Genomic DNA, 17491 nt, shown 5'->3' with positions numbered 1-17491 from the left:
TTTTTACTTTCCAGTGCTCCGCTAGTCTTATCATTTGTACCGTGCGCTCGAACCGCCGATCCGTTTACCGATGTGCTAAAAACCGGTCAACTCAGCTCAGCTAATCGACGACGGTTCAGCTGGAGAACAGTAATTAAAAGGAACGAAACCGGGGGACCCTGTCTGTGCAGTTAACTGGACAAATCACAGACGCCGAAGAAAGCGATCCACAAAGAGCGTCCGTCGCCCGTTCTTGCTTCCTCGCAAGGGACCAACTCGCAGCGCGCGAGATGCGACAGCATTTGCGTGAACAGCTAGCGGTCCGTTACCACCTTCACCAGCGACAGCACAACCAGCAGCGACGTCATGCCGGCAATTAAACCAAACATCTACGCCGTGATAGTGACCTCGGTGGGATTCCTCTGTCTGGTCATCAGTGCGACAGCGGTCGGGGTGCCGGTATGGGCGTACTACGAGGGCCGTGGCATAGGTTAGTGTTGGATGCGATAGGAGGAAGCTTTCGTGTTTGTTTTTCATTGTACTGATTCGATTTTGTCTTTTTTACAGAGGATCGTGGATATTTTGGTCCTTGGCAAAAGTGTCAGGTGCTCAGCTATCGGGAACGGTGCGGTGATATTGGACGCTTCAAACCGGATGGTAAGGATGAACATGAAGTGAAACGTTAGAGTTAAGAAGGATATCAATTTATTAACACAGTAAGATCGATCGAAGTACTCACAAGATCGTTCCAGGATATAATATCGATTAAACTATGGTCTGGTGGGCATCCCGGTGGAAAAAAGAGAAGAGCATCCCGGTGGAGTCAAAGAAAGCCAGCAATGGCAGACTTAGATACATCTTGAGGATGTTGTGCCGATAAATAAGAAAACTTTCGTGTGCCCCTGTATACGGTTTTGGACAAGTAGTCCCGCACTTATTATATAAAAGAATACCACTACTGCACAAAGAGGAGAAAAAATTACAAATGTTTGGCTCTATGTAGAATCATTTTATTTCGCTGCATTAAACAAGTAATGTTGTTGATTAAAACACGATGAAGATTACAATTATTTTCCAGATCAGGGAATTCTTCTTACATGCTTCCATCTTACAGCTTCTAACAGTATGTCTTGTACGATTTTTTTGTCAGAAGATCACTTTGTAAGAAGATGCCGTACATAAATGGAAGGATCCGTGTAACTTTAGACAAACCCTTCGATCGTACTCGGGTGTGTGAATGCCGTTATTAACCGATGCGCCCATTTGGGCTGATCGCGCGGTACCATGTGACCCGCATCACGCACCAAAACCTCCACCAGACCGAATGCCACCTTAAAGTAGGCCGCAATTTCGCCGTCTATCTCTAGCTTCCCTCTTGGTACGCTCCGGTAGAAGTTGGCACCATCAAACAGCAACATCTGCAGATAGTTCACCATCATCGGATAGGCACAGATAATGTCCAGCTGACCGTTGTAGAACATGATCCGGTAGTGTTGCAACAGCTCGGCAATCCATGGTGCAACGCTCGCGAACACATCCTCCTCCAGGAATCGTGCGACCATATTGTCCTGGTCGAGATCGTGAAACGGTTGATCACCGACGTGCAAAGCGCGTCGCGTTTCGTCAAGATTTAAGAATCCTACCAAATATACTGCATCGGTAGGATCTTCGGCGGAGTGCAGATAATTGTAGTACGTTTCGAACCCGCTCACGTTGCGAAAGAATGAACCACCACCGTTTTCGTCACCATCGAGCAAATCGTCCATAATGTCGAACGCACAGCGATAGTTGTCCTTGGTGAGGCAGGTTGTGACGGTTTGCTCATCCTGTTCGAAACGTTCCAGCGCATTGCTATCAATCAATCCGAGCTGGTACAGATATTCGCCGTAGTTTAGTTGATTCACGGGATCACTGTACCCGTTACCAATTGCCATACCCGCCAGATTAACAAAGAGTGATGTTGGGTTGATATTCTTCTGGTGAATCGTATGACCTAGCGTAGGCACATACTTTCCCGCATACGATTCTCCCGTAATGTAGAATGGAAGTGATTGTAGCTGCGGAAAGAGTCGCAAGAACTGCACCACAGCTGAGTAAAGCTCCTCGCCTATCTGCACCTGGTTGCGTGCATAGCCCGTTTCACTGTCGGTGAAGCTAAATCCCGTCCCTACCGGATTATCAATGTACAGCATATGATGGTTCTCGTACCAGGAGTGCTCCCGTTCTACTGCCACCAGATCGCTCGTGATACGTAACGGACCATTCTCTTCGAACAGTCCGAACAGAGATGATGCGCCGGGGCCACCCTGTAGCCAGAGAATGAGCGGCGCCGTTGTGCGATTCGCTTTCGCCGGAAAGTACCAGAAGTAGAGGTTTGAGTTGAAGCGTTTGTCTACCGTGAGAAATCCTGCGTACGACTCAATCCCTTGAATACGGCTGTGTTGGACTCGGGCCGCACTTTGACCTTCCGATATGTTTCCGCTTTCGATGTAGGGTGTCAGCAGTAGAGGCTTTCCATTGTTCCCTTTCGTCGGGGAGGACAAAAACTGACCACGAGGCCATATTTTTTCGTACGGATTAATAAACAGACCGTTGGTAAACTGAAGCACTAATCCTAGCAAAAGGAATAGTTGTCCCATCGGTAACAACATGATGATCTTCAACTGATCGTCTCAACAAATCTGATTCTTCCTCCTACAAACTATAAGCACTAACTAACCGACGGTACGCTACAGAAAGCAAAACTGACCGGGACGGTCTTATCAGACAAAGCGAGACCTACAAATAATGATGATCTTTAAAGGTGGTTGTGATGTTTCGTTTGCGCCACCAGTAGAATTGATGCATGACCGGGAGCTTATTGAGTCTGAACTCTGATTTGTGTACTACTACAACACAACAAAACGGCGTTCTATTGATAATCAGTGAAGCGGGGCATCATTGAAAGAAGAATTCAATTCCTCACACGATTCGCCCGTTACTGTGGCGAAAAGCAAATAAGAATTCTGCTAGAGTTTATGTTTGTTCATCATGCGTTAATTCGTATTGCATTCTAGCTAAAGTACTTAATTTTTAATAACTTGATACCAACGATTAATGCTTTTCAGAGTTGTAATTTATTAGTTTTATTATTAACATTCGACATTGTTTGATTTGATCTCATTTCAGCCGTCGTGTTCGTGAGTGGACTGTTGGCGGTCGGTGGATGCGCACTGTTCGGGATCTTCTGCGTCCTGAGCATCATCCAGATTGCGATGATATCGTCTCGCGATCGTGTCTGTATGAGCTACAAAGCACTGGTAATGGTGAAGCTAGTCGCAACCGTACTAGCCGCCGGTCTATCCATAGCGGCTGCAATTCTGTTTGCGCTGCAAACCGATGATTATGCCCGTGGCTATCAAATCACCCGGGGGATCTCCTTCTATCTGCAAGTTCTCGTGACGGCACTGTCCCTAGCGCTGCTCGCTTTGGCCGCGTACGATCGTATCCTTACGAAGCGACCCGACGGTGACCCAACGATGCTTTCGAACGCGACGTCCAACGGACGAGGAGGTGCTCGTACCGGTTCTACCTACAATAATCCCGGATTTCGAGACACGTCACACAATCCCAATGGTAGGTGGTAGATACATGCTGAACCACACCGATCGCGACTTACGTATTTGCTACTTCTTTCTATCTTAGGCATTGCAGTAACAGATTCATCCGGGCGGCCATATTCTTCCGGCATGAACGGTAGTATGCAATCGGTCAACACGACCGTCACAACCGTCTCGAACGGTTCGACGATCGGGTCCGGATCGGTAACGAGAACACCGTTACGATCGAGCCTCAAGAAACCCCGCCCACCCAACACGACAACGGACGGGTTGGGTATCCGCAATCCCGGCTACTCCGGCGGCAATCAATCGCCGCGAATGCAGCGGAACGGTAGCGTTAAGAAGGTGCGTATCCAAACGCACAGCACAGATGTTTAGTGAATAGTAAAATCAAGAGCAAAATCATAGAAGAAGGATTTAATCGAGGGTTACTAAATGTAGGATAGATTTCTGTCGCTCGCAACACTCTCAAGCATTCCGTCCAATTGTAATCCAGCACGTCCAAGCTAGAAGCAAAGTGAAACAAACCGTACTGATTGTAAATATAGTATTTATGGGCAAACTTTATGCCACAGCCTGGCATACAACGGACGCCTGACCCACAGGCGTAACAATCCATACTAGAGATAATCAATTGAATAAGTATAGCACGCGAAGGCGGAACCATTGGCGTATACACCCGCGTACACGACCCGAATCGGCTAGAAGCGTTTTAGCGAGCTGCTAGTTAGTAGAACATAAGTGTCGACAGTCAAAATGCACAAAAAGTGCTTTGGTGTAAGTTTGTACGGTTTCTTACTGCTAAGGGCAATTCTCTTTTCACCAGGACCAAGTAATACAGGTTGCCTTACTACTTACTAGCGACAACATGCCACTTAAACGCACGTCTATTCGTTCGTCCATTTTGCCAAGCAAGTATTAGTTCCCGTTTTTGCCACTTTTAGAATTCTTTAAGGGCCACTACGGGAGGAAATAGTCGAATGCTGTATTGTTTATTAGCAACAAATGAAGGGCAAACATGTTATTCTAATACAAGATCGTATTACAATACGGTACACAGCTGGACACACTCTCACACGTAGCCTTTTTGGACGGGTTACGCCATTTGTTTTAATCACTAGCTGTTAAATTTACGTTTTTAAAGTCTTCATAGAAACATATTTCGAGAGGCGTGCGTGGATAAGCAATGATTGTGGTCTTCCAAGGTTGTTAGTAGCGTGTAGTAAATGTAGCAGATAAGTTCATTAAGCGCACGTCCGCATTCCGCATTGAAATGTATTCCGTCCCGAGGGAGAAGATTCTCGTTAAATTAGTAGCATTGTAGTTTAGTATATCGCATTGTTATTATTCATATTCCACCCGGTGCAGTCACAGCATTCCGGTCAGTTTTAAATCTCTCCTAACAACCGTCCGTTTGTGTTAATGTTTAGAGTTTGGGGGGTCCGGTGCGAGACTGTGCTTTGCACACGGAGCCTTGTTTATTACTTAACCATAAGAGCAATAATTGCAATTTGTAAGCGAAGACCCTTAGGAGGGTGAGTCTCCGCTTTATTTTTCGCGGAGACATTAACAAACAGTATCTGAATTAAAATGGTATAGTAAAATTACGAAAGACAAAAGAGGAAAGGAGCATAACATATCATCTCTTGCACGTAAAGTATAAAATATAGCGATGCGATTTTTGCTCCATCGTTTTCTATTTGTTTGAGTCACAGCCAAGCAGCGCTTGATAACATGTACGCGTGTGAGTGTATTTTGTGTGAAAGAAGCACAGCTTTTTTATCTATGTTTATAAAAAGAAGAAAACATTTATTTGCTAGTTATTTTTTTACGCTAAAGCAGTGAAAGGCAATACAAGCGAAATGTGGGCAAGGGCATCACGTTCTCAACCATGGGAAAGACAGTAGCCGGTACTGTGATTCATTCAAAATGAATTCTATAATTCCTGTTCGATCGTATTACGGTGTTTCTCGGTTGTGTCGAGTATTTCTTCTTTTTTAATAGTAAGTGGTGTGTAAAGTGTATGAAAAGGAACAAATGACAATGAAAATGCGTAATAAATCAAGAAAATTGTTCACACTGCTGTAGTAAAGCCGAGGGAAACCCCGAAGTTGCAAAAAAAAATCTGTAGTACAGTTGTTTTGTATGGAAAAATTGAAAAATGGTGGGGAGAGGAGGAGGGGGGGAGTGAATGGCAGAGAGATCATAGGAAAGTTTACATCCGAATTACATGCTTGAGGTCATTTGCTGTATACTTCATATGCAATACTACCTCAAAGACACCTGCTGTTGAAACAAGCACATACTGCAAGTACGGGTCACATGGAACAGTCCAAATGGATCACTGGACGAATGGATCGCAACCAAATCAAAATTAAGCCATTTGTGTATCTATTTACTTCGCCTCACACCTACTGTAAAGCACAATCTTCATTTGTTAAACTTTTATTGATATCTTGTATCTTACGAATAAGCTTTTGGTTTAAATTTGATCGTAGGATATACTTTACGAATAAGACGATAGCTTTTCCAAATAAATCCCATAATAATTTACCCAACTTATGCTTTAGAGCATTATTCATACTGTGCATATTCGCAATGCTTCTGGTTATTCGCAGCAACAAATCCTCCAATCTGACCATCGTATCTAATTGTTACTTTGAGGCTAATAATAGGAGTTTGGTTGTTCAGTGAGGAATATAGTTCTCCAAGTTACGTCCTCTAAATATGATCATACCAACGTTCCGGAAAGCCCGGTGGTGGTTCTATCCAAAACGAAGGCTCTGGTTGCTGCTGCTTTTTAAACAATTCGCAACACATTATCCTTTCTAGCCAACGAGCAGACGATCCAATATTCTTCTTGGCTGTAACTGATTTTCGTTTCTTCTCGCTCTGTTCAGTGACGAATTCCTTTAAAAAAGAAACACAATTTACACCAAACGCAAATTTTACATTCAACAAAAACAAAAATCTTCGGTGGAACCATCCACAACCTACCGCATATGTCATGTCGCCATTTTTATCAGAAATGGGTGCGCTGGTGGAATTCATCGACTCCGGTACAGTTTCTTGCGGTTGTGTTCCATTTTTATCGCTTCGTTTCTTCCCGCAGCATGGGAAACACTTAGGCAGGCAGTTTGAGCAACATTTACCCATTGTAGTTAAACACATTTTAGCTGTTTATTCACTTTTCTGTTCAACAAACACCCGGTCGTTGTTTTGTGCAAGGAATGTCCGCCGATTTGGAACTGTTAGTACAATTACGAATTTTGACAGCCTGTTTAGTACAGCTCGCAGCGAAGATTTTAGTACACGGCAAAAAGAAAAGGCGTGCACCATCTCTATTGATTTCTAATTCAATCAATTTTGTTGCGTTTTAGATAATATTTTGGGAATGTACTGGAAGAAAAAGGCCAAATGGCTCTCTTTTCGTTGATTATATGGTAATGAATGATCGTTTGCTACAATTTCAATAAATAAAGAGCAGAATACATGTACGTCTATCATAGACAAATCATGCACGCTGGGATGTCCTTTTATTTACATGTTGAAACGATAATCAACTTTTATTCTTTTATCAAACCGATAACTTACGGTAAGCACTCTAAACAGCTGTTTCCAGAAGCGTCTTAGTGACGCTCGATGAGGAAGTTTCCCATGAAACTGTTTTGAGGCATTTGGGGTTGGCTGTATCCTTTACTTCCTGTGTGATCGATGACAGTGAAACGGTTACCTCATCAGAGCTGCTGTTTCCGTTCGGATCGGTTGCCGATGCGAGTGCCGATAGTGAACAACCGCGCCGTAGCTTTGGTGATTGAACGGGACTGGGATTGAGTAGTTTGGAATCCGCATGGAGTTCGTGGAATGGCATTGAATGAAGCTCGATCAAACATGTCCGAGGACCGGTGTCACTTTGCATGATCGACCCATCAATAGGCTCCTCTCCAAGTAGAAGTGTGGTACGTCGCTCCAATTCCAGAAGATATTTCAAACGCCGCCGCTGCTGTATCGTCTGATGTTTATTGTACAGGCCATGTTCTGGAAAATAGCAAAAACTAAGAAACATAAGCCAGTTTCCGGGCACAAAGCACATCACATTGCGATACGCTACCTTTCAGGAAAAGTTTTAAAAACGATTGTTCCAGCTCATCGTTTATGTTCCTTTCCGATCTAAAATTGCCGAATAAACACCTGGGCAGACTGCACAGCAAATAAACGAAAATATATTAAAACACGGTTCCGATACACATGGGAGCAACAAACGCGGTAGTACCGGCACTGATTCGATTACCTCTGATGGAGCGATCCGGGTGTCCAGTTTGTCTGCTCAGTGAAGGCGGATTCGGTCGATGCTGCTTTTGCCGGCTGCACACAACTATTCCATCGGAATTTGTTACAATTTTTACGTTGTTTATCCAACCAGCTTTGCCATGCAGACAGCATTGTTCGTTCTGTGCACTAGTTTACGTCTTGACACTTTGAGTGGCGAAAGGTAAATGAAGCAAAGGATCAATGCAGCCGTGATTCGCAGAACTTGTCTATTCGGGGAACCCAAAAAACCAGTTCGATCTTGTTTGTTTTGAACAAAATTTCCTATCCCAAAAATGACCTTATTGTTCATACACAGTGGATTGCATTTTGCCTACAATTAGGCGCAAACATTTTAAATTCTTGCCGACGTCTCCACAGAGATCATTATATTTCGAGTAATTGGTTTTCAAATAGCACATTATGCGTTGTTCATTTTTTTGGTCGTAGAAGCAGGGTTTTACTTTCTTCAGAATACATAACGTTGCTAGGAAACGCAACCGCTGTGTTGATTCGAATATGAGTTGCCTGCGCCTGATTGTGCGCAATTCGGTAATCATTAAATCCAATTGAATGGGAACATTTCCTGGATAATTCGTCACGTTAAAGCAAGCTCGGAAACTATTCACAGCGAAAACCAACAACACATAGAACACTCAAGTCAATCACAAGCGATCAGCTGATAGTCGATATTACTCGAAGTAGCGACATGGTAACAAGTGAAGAAGCATCCTAATGTTGTGCGGATGGCAATGTCGCATGGTAAGCGAAAAAGGGCACCACAATGCATCGGTACATATGTTTACAACCCAAAACGGCGACTACTTAGTTCGTTTTCTGAGCCTAAAAACTGGAGACCAGGAACGAAATGCCACCAGAGGTAACTCTTTCGATCTTTGTCATTTCAAAGCAATTTGATTTCAGCTCTCTTATTTCACAACTTTCCTAGATGACGATATCCGAACGGAAGTCAAACAATAAAAGGAGAAGCAATTGTTTATGAACCACAGTTCCTCAAAGGTAACGTAATGTATCAAGATGAGTTTCGTGCTCGAGAATATTGTTATATTTCTACCGTTCTCTTTTACCAGGACATTAAGCATTATGAAAATCGTTCGGATCCAGTTATATCTTCATGCTTAGAAACTGAAGTTTAAAACACCCCCCTAACACAGAACAACTCCTTAACGCTGCTGCTTGACAGTTAAGTTACATAGCTTAGAAAGTAAGTTTTAAGACAGTCTTCCCAACAACTAATTCCATACTGAAAGCACGCACCGGTACATGGTTTCTGGTGAAAAACTATCATTAAACGGCTCACCTACGAAGAAAAGGGCTTACTGATACCACATTGGTAAGTCACATATGCCCTCCTCCTCCCGCACGCTACCAACCGCTAAGATTCGCGATCGTTAGATCGGCATGATCTCTATTATTTGCTTGCAGTTACAACTCCATTTAATGCCACCTTACGGGTTACGACATCGGACGCAGAACCTATCGCAGCCGGTTCGGTTCACACCCTCATCATCATCGTCGTAACTTTGTGTCAGTGTGTAAGCATCATTAAAAGCTCAACGCGAAACGCGACGTACATGACCATAACTCTGACCCGTGCCCTTGTCCCACAGACGGAACGATTCACCCAAACCTTCACTCACCATTGATCGTTCGGTGGAGGGCAGGATGCGTGTGCATGTGTTGCATTTGCACACTGCTGGTTTCCCCTGCTGTCGGTTGCGATTAATGCATTGGGGAATGAACGAAACGAAACAGCGCGCGCGCACGGGATAAAGCTAGATAACGATGAAAATGGCACGAGAAGGCGAAACCTGCGTGTAAGTTAGAGGTTAGGGCGCTGGTGGTATTGATGATAATGGGGTTTGTGTTTTGCGAGCGACCGCAACGGGTTCCAGTTCATCAACAAGCTTCGTTCGGTGATGATCGTTAGGTTACGTTGCTAAGAATCAAACGACCCAACCATCCTTAGTAACGGTTTGATAGTAGTCATGGCTTCCTACTTGGAGGATCTTGTCGATTCGCTTATAAGCAGTTCGGCGCTCGTTACCTATTGGAACTACATCTTCCCAGTGCTAGTGGGTCTCTATCTAGCCATCTCACTGTACGACAAGCATCGATATGGTCGCAACAAGAAGCTGAGAATTACGGAACCAGCTGCAACCGAGAAGAGTGGCAACAAACTGGATGGTATCGAGTACGTTGGAGGTAAGAGGGATAACATACGGTTGAGTTATCGCATATTCAAAGCATTACATCCCTGCCCCCAGATCTGGAATATGCAGAATATGACCCGTTACCGGCACTGGAGGAAAAACCACACATTCCATACAGCGGTGCAACGGTAACTCTCGCGACAGATCCACTAGAAGCGGCCAATCGGTTCTATGCCATTGCCAACAATCGGCGTAGTGTGCGGATGTTCAGCTCTAAACCGGTCGATGTTGCCATCGTGGAACGATGTATCCAGGTGGCTGGTACGGCCCCCAGCGGAGCCCATACGGAACCGTGGACATTCTGTCTCGTGTCCGATCCATCGATCAAGGCAAACATCCGGGAAATTATCGAAGCCGAAGAATTCGTTAACTACACCCAACGAATGGCGAAACAGTGGGTGACCGATCTGCGTCCAATCCGCACGAACCACATCAAGGAGTACCTTACGGAGGCACCACATCTCGTGCTAGTGTTCAAACAAACATATGGGTATAAAGATAGCCCCACAGGCACCGACAAAAAGCAACATTATTATAACGAAATATCGACCTCGATCTCGACTGGGATGCTGCTCTGTGCGTTACAGTGTGCCGGGTTAAGTTCGCTCGTTACCACGCCACTAAACTGTGGACCGATGCTTCGCACACTGCTCGAACGACCACCGAATGAGAAGCTGATGGTGTTACTTCCCGTAGGATATCCAGCGGATGATTGTACCGTACCGGACCTCCAGCGAAAACCGCTGGAAGATATCCTCGTGCGTTATTGAACGGACAGGTCCATTGCAGTGGTTTTTTATTTGACGAAAGAAATATCGAACCTACTTTAATGCAAAGGGTGCGAATGCTGCACAAACCCTAGAAAAGATGATAAAATTGGATAAGTTAACGATAAGAGCTGTGTATTATGCTGGATTAGCGCAGCAGTCGGATGTTGGATTGTGTGAACGGCAATTTCCCTTTTGATGAAACCCCTTAACCATGATTTATTTTTATCAGCGTGCAGATAACGTTTTATTTAACACGTATAAAGACAATAAAATTGCATTTGTAAGGAAATAATGCGAGAACATGAATGCTCTCCATTCATGCGGTCCGAAAAGTAGTCAAGCAGCATGAAAGGAAAAAAAACTTATTTTCTCACACAGATGCGAGTGCGACCGTGACAGGACTCGAACCTGCAATCTTCGGATTCGAAGTCCGACGCCTTCTCCATTAGGCTACACGGCCTAATATCCTTGAGGGCGCTTATTTACAACCACCTCCTCTTGCACCCCGCTCGCTGCTTTGGAGCCTATCTTTAGGCGTACTTCTCCTGGGCATGATCTACGCACGTTTGTGGCGTACACTATATTGAACCGCGCCTAACGATACACTTACGGTTATGCTAAAATATGTACGTACTAGTGATGTTAATAAGAACAACTCTATCAGATTGATTGACTCAAAATTAATCTTCTACATTAAGAGTAAACTCTTTTCTAAATACGTTGTAATAAAACTTGATGATCTCATTAATTCTGACATCGCTGGTACGTACCATCCCTATTTCAGAATTGTTCTCGGAAACAATAAAGCGGGTTAAAATTATTTCATTCTCGATTAACCGTTGACAAAACCTTCACTTATTGCGATGATCGGTACTAGATCGCTGGAGATTATTGATCCACCTTCTATCTCCTAGATCTGCTTTTACTTCCTTCACCTTTCGGCTGTTCTTTGACTCGTTTCTTGCTAGATTCACCATTGTCGTCATCATTATCGCTATCGTCGTCCTGGAGCAGCTCGTTAATATTGATCCCGACCAGCTTCTCTGCCTTTGCCTGTGCTTGTGTGAGAAATAACTCCTTCAGGAATTTCAGCTCCTTCTTTTGGTTGTCTATTTTATCCTCCAGCACCTGGTTCCTGAGCCGCAAATCGTTCACGCGCTGCTGGGTTTCTTCCGTCTTCATTTTAGATTTCACCCGGCTGCGTTTAACTGCCTGTTGGTCGAGGTTGGTACAGACATATTTGAAAACAGCATTAGCATCTTCACCGATCGCACGTTTTGCCAGCATGATGAAATCTTCGTCACATTTTACCTGATTATTTCGGTCACGCTTGCGGCGATATTCATCATCTTCCTCATCGGTTGTGGACTTTCGTTTCGGTGGCATTCTGTTTCGTACTTTAGCGATTGTGGTTTTAGTATCGATTTGCGCCAATTACACGAAAGCGTCGGGCAAATAAGGTAACTCGGAATTGCACTACTTGCACTGCGCACCACGGTCTGCTTCAGTTGTGTTGATAAACAAATAATCACTGACGTTTCTGCCATTGAGAAACCTAGTGGTTGATTGATAATTATTGAATAATTATAGTTTTAAATAAAAACATCCACATTAGTTTTGTTCGATGAATTGCATGCAAATCAATGTTTACAATGAGTCCTCAAACTTTATTTTAGTAAATTAAAAAAATTACAATACGTTTTGTTTATCCACTTCTTCCACACCGATATTCTGTCACTAGGCACGCAGCATTTTGACAACCATCCCGGTTTCAAACTGTCATTTGCCGTCAGATTGCGTGCACATGTTTCGCTCGAAGTAAACAGATTACAAATTTCTATACTCCAGCAGCACGATGTCGGTCGGTGGAGGTAAATTTAAAAAGAAAGGCGAGAGAAAGCGCTACTTTGAACCGCAATCGGAAGAGCCAAACTCAGCTGTGCAAGCAAACAGTGATGTGAAAACTCGGCCGGGAAAAATAATATTCGATGACGATGGTGAGCAACGTGTGGTACCGATTGATTACACGACCGAGGAGACCGGTAAGCGCAAACATGTGCCTGCGACCGGGAATTCAGACGGTGAAGACGATGAAACCGATGACCAGCTAGCCAAGCAATGGTACAAGCATTACGAAGCGTACAATCAGATAGGCCAACTGGAGGATATGAAGGATGCAGAGATAGCGGAACTAAGGCGTGTTTGTCGGACGGCATTTGAAACGGAATGCCGTAACCGTAAGAAGAATGATCCATCGGATGGGAAATGGTTAATTAGCGCTCTGGAAAAGGGTACTTTGCGCGATCGAGCCAATGCCGGTGCGCTGCTCGTGCAAACGAATCCATTCTGCCACCTGCAGGCGCTAGATACACTGGTGGGCATGGTGAAAACCTCGAACAAGGGCTACCTGGACGTAGTCGAGGTGTTGACCGAGTTGATGCTGAAGTCTTTGATGCCGTCGCACCGCAAACTGATCACGATGCCGATGCGTGGTTCCGACTGGAAGCATTTACAAAAGCAGGGAGACATGGAAAAATCCGAACGGGATACGATCTACGCCCATTGGCACTTTGAGGATCAGTTGCGCGAGCATTACTTCACATTCGTTAGCAACATCACCACGATCCTGCACTCGGGACAGGAAGACGGCAAACTGAAGACGATCGGTTACGCCGCAAAACTGTTGGCCAACGTACCGGAAATGGAACGTTTAATGCTGACAGCGCTGGTGAACAAACTGGGCGATCCGTCGCGTAAGGTTGCCTCAAAGGTGCTGTACCACCTGCAGCAGATTGTCCGTCAACATACACTCATGTCATTGATCGTGACGTGCGAAGTAGAAAAGCTGCTGTTCCGTAACAATCTGGCCCTTTCGGCGCAACACTTTGCACTGTCCTATCTGGCGTCGATCGCATCGTTTGGTGATTATGCAACGTGCCAAAAGATGATCAACATATGCTTTGCATTCTTCAAAATTCTTACCGAAAAGGGCGAGATCAATTCACGCACAATGCAATCCATTCTCACCTGTCTCCGGAAAGCGATCAAGAATGTGAAGCGGAATGTGGATCTGGCGGAGGTGGTGGATCCGAAGCTGCTGAATGTTATTCACCGCATGGTACATTTGGCTGACATATCGATTGGTTGCCAGAGTTTGTCGCTGCTGCTGGAGATCACCGAGCGAAAGGGCCGAGAGCAGAACCGGTTTTACAACGCGCTGTACCGGAAGTTGCTAGATCCACAACTTGCGTTCGTTGGGCCACGCATATCGAACATTTTCTTCTACATTCTCCATCGGGCGATACAGACCGATCCTTTTCCGCAGCGTGCCCAGGCGTTTGTGAAGCGTTTGCTGCAGGTTGCGTTCCACTTTCCGGCAGCCCGGCTATGTGGAGCGCTGATCGTGATCAGTAAGGTATTGCGAAAGCGTAAAACGCTGCTGCTGGATGGGCTAGAACCACCGACAGATGATGCGTTGGTTGTTGTTCCGGAAGAACCGAACCCGGACGCAAATGACGAAGCAGGGGAAAATACCGGGGAAGGAGGCGAAAAGGTACCCACGAATGCGGCACCAATACGAGTGCCAAAGAAGTACGATGCATTCGGTCGGTCGTCTGAATATGCTGGAGCGCAGTACACACTGAAGTATGAACTTGTACGTTATCTTTCCTACTTCCATCCAACGGTGCAAAAGTTTGCACAATCTATCCTCACTAGTAAGTAGGCGCAATAACAAACCCAAACCGTTGCTATGCAACCCTTACTGATATTTACGTTTGCTCTCCTGCAGATTCTGCCTTGACGTACTACGGTGATCCATTGGTGGACTTCTCACTGGGTCGTTTCCTCGATCGGTTTGCGTTCAAGAATCCGAAAAAACCTCGAACAGAGAAGGATGAAAACGGTGAGGAACGATTGCGTCCACGAATACTCGGTGTCGCTCAGCGGAAGAGCGATTACGCACCGACTGGATTCCGTGCCCTGCCCGTGAATTCACTCACCAAGGATCAATGTGCGGAAGATGATGAATACATTTTCAAGTGAGTGTGTGAAGTTATATTTACAGTTGATTTACATAAAACCCCTTTCAATAAACCAATTTTCTGTTTACGCTTGCCTTTTAGGTTCCTGGAACAGAAGCGATTCCGAATCCAGCGGGCTAAGGAGCGTAACCAGGCGAAGGGCAAAACAGCGGAAGATGATATCGATTCGGACGTTGATTCGCTTAACGATGATGAGTTCGATGCCTATCTGGACACACTGGGTGTGCCGGGTGCAAGTCATGATGCGGACGTTGACGGTGAAACAGATGTGGACTTTATGCAGGAGCTCGAACAGGAGATGACAAAGGAACGGAAGGCTAAAAAGGGTCGTCGCGGTGAAGAGGATGACGAGGAGGACGATATGGACGGGCTGGACGATTGGGACGATGTGGACGACGAAGCCGAGGATAGCAACCAAGAGGATGCATCGGACGATGATCGACCACGTGCCGGACGCATTCGTCGTGATCCGATCGATGAGGATGGAGAATTTAGCGACGGTGGAAGCATTTCGCTAGATGAGGACGACGATTTTGATGGGGATAAAATGATGGATGACGCATCGGACGGCGACGGATCAGACGAGGAGGAGGAGGAGGAACCGGTCCCGAAGAAGCGTAAGAAGCTTTCCTCCAAAACGGGCGGTGGATTGGTAAGCGAACGAGAGTTTGCTCGGAAGCTGAAGACGGCGGACATGAGCTCGTTGTTCGCGGCGGCCGATGACTTTTCCCAATTGCTCGAGAGTAATGTGGAATCGGCGATGGATGATAAGCGCGGTGGCAAGAAGAAGGGTGGTGGTTCTATCAACAAGGCAGCAAAGAAGCAGCTGTTTGATAGTCACGGTACGGAGGCCGAAGTATTCAATCAGGATGAATCGTCGGTGAAACAGTTGGCCTGGGAAGCGACGCGGTTTAGTGATCGCAACAGTAAGAAGATGGGACGAGGAGGAAAACATTTCGGTGGACGTGGTGGTGGAGCAGGTAGGTCGCATTTCCAGAAGCGTGGAGGTGGTAGCCGGGGTAGAGGACGTGGCAAACTGTTCCGCGGTCGAGGAAGACCTACGGGCCGTACGTAAGAGTGCAGGAAAATACGGAAATCGAAATAAGAATAGAAAAGGAAAAATGAATATAACTGATTTAATGTGTTTCGAAAAATTATGCATATTCTGTATGGAGTTTTAATGAACAATAATTAATTAATGAAGAAAGAAGAAAACAAATAGAAAGTGGAGAGATAGAGATAAAGAGATTAAGCAACGTTAGGAAGTACGGAATAGGGGGGGGGGGGAACGGTGATGGTTTGGGGTGCGGTGTTTATCAAAACATTGTGACCAAAGTTAATCGCACAAACAACGCCTCTCAGGTCTACACACACTACCAAAAAAGCTCAATGTTGCATCGGCCGGGAATCGAACCCGGGCCGCCCGCGTGGCAGGCGAGCATTCTACCACTGAACCACCGATGCTCCTGTTTGGGTGGGCTATTCATACAGCATCAGTTGATCGTACGACTAACCGAAACGTTAAAAGTTTAATAATAGTAACTTACTAAAGAAAGAAGTATTAATAACAGCAATAATATATAATTTATCATAAACTAGACCAATTTCTCAGCAAAATTTCCCATGCTGCTGACTTGGCGTGATCGTCATTTTTGAAAATACGATTTATTAAAAAAAAACAAAGAAAGATTTAAGCATACTAGAAGCAAATAAGGTAGACGAGGTATACCATATTTTGATCATTAATATATTTCATCATTACGTTTTTGATTTATTGATTCATGCCTATATAAAGAAAGGGTTGTTTTTTTTGTATTGTTAAGTAGTCGACGATCGTTTGTCACCTGCAGAAATCATTTCGAGTCCTTCTACCGACCATTTCACATCCTTCCAATGCACACATACATACAGACTCACACTCACACATACACGCTTACGTAACACCCGTGTATCTACATCCGATCGGTAAATCGTTTAATATATATTTTGCCCGTATATTATTTCATTGTCGAGTTTACTACGGTCTTACGGGAGGGGCTGTACCTTCTACAAATCAAATCCCGATCGTATTTTGTAATTGGTTTCGCTGCAGCTTAAGTTTTCAACCCTTTTTGGTGCAAACATTATCTGGGGGTGAGAGTTCCACACTATTTCGATAGAATATTTTCGGGGGTGGTTTTTTAATGGAAAAATCGGGAGGTTGATGGTTTTTATAAGCTATGCCTCTAAAGTGGTTTTGTTTGTTTGTTTTTCGTTTGCTTACATGATTAAACATCACTTTTCTTGTCTTGCGTTGAACGAACATTAAGTTGCGTTAATAAATTTATGAATTGTTTTTTTTTTCTGTATGTGAGTTTGTTTGTTTGCCAGCATTAAACGAAATGTTTTTTTTTGCTTAGAATATTGCTACATTATTCGCTGTGTGTGTGTTTGTTTGTTTGCTGTGTGTATATTAGCTATTTCTAGTTTTTGATTGAAATATATTATTGAAGTTTTCTTTTTCTCTCTGCTCTTACATGTTTGTTACGTGACGGTGTTAGATATTATTAAATTGTTGT

General features: G+C 44.6%; 6 protein-coding genes and 2 non-coding genes across 8 annotated transcripts; 3 read left to right on the top strand and 5 right to left on the bottom strand.

Moving 5' to 3' along the window:
* Window positions 1-345: 345 nt before the first annotated feature.
* Window positions 346-3956, top strand: LOC128711860 (uncharacterized). Its single transcript, XM_053806747.1, has 4 exons — window positions 346-469; window positions 547-636; window positions 3148-3594; window positions 3664-3956. Exons 1-4 carry the CDS (start codon window positions 346-348, stop codon window positions 3954-3956), a joined length of 954 nt encoding a protein of 317 aa, XP_053662722.1.
* LOC128711859 (vitellogenic carboxypeptidase-like) lies at window positions 1182-2630 on the bottom strand. The gene has a single exon (XM_053806746.1). The coding sequence runs from the start codon at window positions 2628-2630 to the stop codon at window positions 1182-1184; it is 1449 nt and encodes a 482-aa protein (XP_053662721.1).
* A 3226-nt stretch (window positions 3957-7182) lies between the features above and the next one.
* Window positions 7183-8021, bottom strand: LOC128714970 (uncharacterized). The gene is made up of 3 exons (XM_053809851.1): window positions 7870-8021; window positions 7690-7778; window positions 7183-7616 (listed from the first exon to the last, which is right to left on the bottom strand). Exons 1-3 carry the CDS (start codon window positions 8019-8021, stop codon window positions 7183-7185), a joined length of 675 nt encoding a protein of 224 aa, XP_053665826.1.
* A 1874-nt stretch (window positions 8022-9895) lies between these two features.
* On the top strand, window positions 9896-10890 carry LOC128714116 (iodotyrosine deiodinase). Its single transcript, XM_053808992.1, has 2 exons — window positions 9896-10112; window positions 10175-10890. Exons 1-2 carry the CDS (start codon window positions 9896-9898, stop codon window positions 10888-10890), a joined length of 933 nt encoding a protein of 310 aa, XP_053664967.1.
* Window positions 10891-11277: 387 nt separating this feature from the next.
* On the bottom strand, window positions 11278-11350 carry Trnar-ucg (transfer RNA arginine (anticodon UCG)). The gene has a single exon. It is a non-coding gene; the product is annotated as a tRNA-Arg (tRNA).
* Window positions 11351-11793: 443 nt separating this feature from the next.
* LOC128714296 (CCAAT/enhancer-binding protein gamma) lies at window positions 11794-12276 on the bottom strand. The gene is made up of 2 exons (XM_053809172.1): window positions 12202-12276; window positions 11794-12102 (listed from the first exon to the last, which is right to left on the bottom strand). The coding sequence occupies exons 1-2, from the start codon at window positions 12274-12276 to the stop codon at window positions 11794-11796; spliced, it is 384 nt and encodes a 127-aa protein (XP_053665147.1).
* A 469-nt stretch (window positions 12277-12745) lies between these two features.
* LOC128713147 (CCAAT/enhancer-binding protein zeta) lies at window positions 12746-16008 on the top strand. The gene is made up of 3 exons (XM_053808008.1): window positions 12746-14606; window positions 14681-14930; window positions 15015-16008. The coding sequence occupies exons 1-3, from the start codon at window positions 12746-12748 to the stop codon at window positions 16006-16008; spliced, it is 3105 nt and encodes a 1034-aa protein (XP_053663983.1).
* Window positions 16009-16326: 318 nt separating this feature from the next.
* Window positions 16327-16397, bottom strand: Trnag-gcc (transfer RNA glycine (anticodon GCC)). Its single transcript has one exon. It is a non-coding gene; the product is annotated as a tRNA-Gly (tRNA).
* Between the last annotated feature and the right edge of the window lie 1094 nt (window positions 16398-17491).

This window comes from Anopheles marshallii, chromosome 3, assembly GCF_943734725.1.
Source record: "Anopheles marshallii chromosome 3, idAnoMarsDA_429_01, whole genome shotgun sequence".
NCBI classification, from domain to species: Eukaryota; Metazoa; Arthropoda; class Insecta; order Diptera; family Culicidae; genus Anopheles; species Anopheles marshallii.
Note: the sequence above shows the minus strand (reverse complement) of the source record. Positions and strands in the feature narration are given on the sequence as shown.

Bases quoted from the DNA above. Each gene is read 5' to 3' on its own strand.
- LOC128714116 (XM_053808992.1), top strand. From the start codon at position 9,896: ATGGCTTCCTACTTGGAGGATCTTGTCGATTCGCTTATAAGCAGTTCG. The intron at 10,113-10,174 runs GTAAGAGGGATA...CCCTGCCCCCAG, and splicing joins TGGTATCGAGTACGTTGGAG to ATCTGGAATATGCAGAATAT.
- LOC128711860 (XM_053806747.1), top strand. From the start codon at position 346: ATGCCGGCAATTAAACCAAACATCTACGCCGTGATAGTGACCTCGGTG. The intron at 637-3,147 runs GTAAGGATGAAC...ATCTCATTTCAG, and splicing joins TGGACGCTTCAAACCGGATG to CCGTCGTGTTCGTGAGTGGA. The intron at 3,595-3,663 runs GTAGGTGGTAGA...TTTCTATCTTAG, and splicing joins CACGTCACACAATCCCAATG to GCATTGCAGTAACAGATTCA.
- LOC128714296 (XM_053809172.1), bottom strand. From the start codon at position 12,276: ATGCCACCGAAACGAAAGTCCACAACCGATGAGGAAGATGATGAATAT. The intron at 12,103-12,201 runs GTAAAATGTGAC...CTCGACCAACAG, and splicing joins AGCGTGACCGAAATAATCAG to GCAGTTAAACGCAGCCGGGT.
- LOC128713147 (XM_053808008.1), top strand. From the start codon at position 12,746: ATGTCGGTCGGTGGAGGTAAATTTAAAAAGAAAGGCGAGAGAAAGCGC. The intron at 14,607-14,680 runs GTAAGTAGGCGC...GCTCTCCTGCAG, and splicing joins TGCACAATCTATCCTCACTA to ATTCTGCCTTGACGTACTAC. The intron at 14,931-15,014 runs GTGAGTGTGTGA...CTTGCCTTTTAG, and splicing joins GATGATGAATACATTTTCAA to GTTCCTGGAACAGAAGCGAT.
- LOC128711859 (XM_053806746.1), bottom strand. From the start codon at position 2,630: ATGTTGTTACCGATGGGACAACTATTCCTTTTGCTAGGATTAGTGCTT.
- LOC128714970 (XM_053809851.1), bottom strand. From the start codon at position 8,021: ATGCTGTCTGCATGGCAAAGCTGGTTGGATAAACAACGTAAAAATTGT. The intron at 7,779-7,869 runs GTAATCGAATCA...TTTGCTGTGCAG, and splicing joins CCCGGATCGCTCCATCAGAG to TCTGCCCAGGTGTTTATTCG. The intron at 7,617-7,689 runs GTAGCGTATCGC...GCTATTTTCCAG, and splicing joins TTTAAAACTTTTCCTGAAAG to AACATGGCCTGTACAATAAA.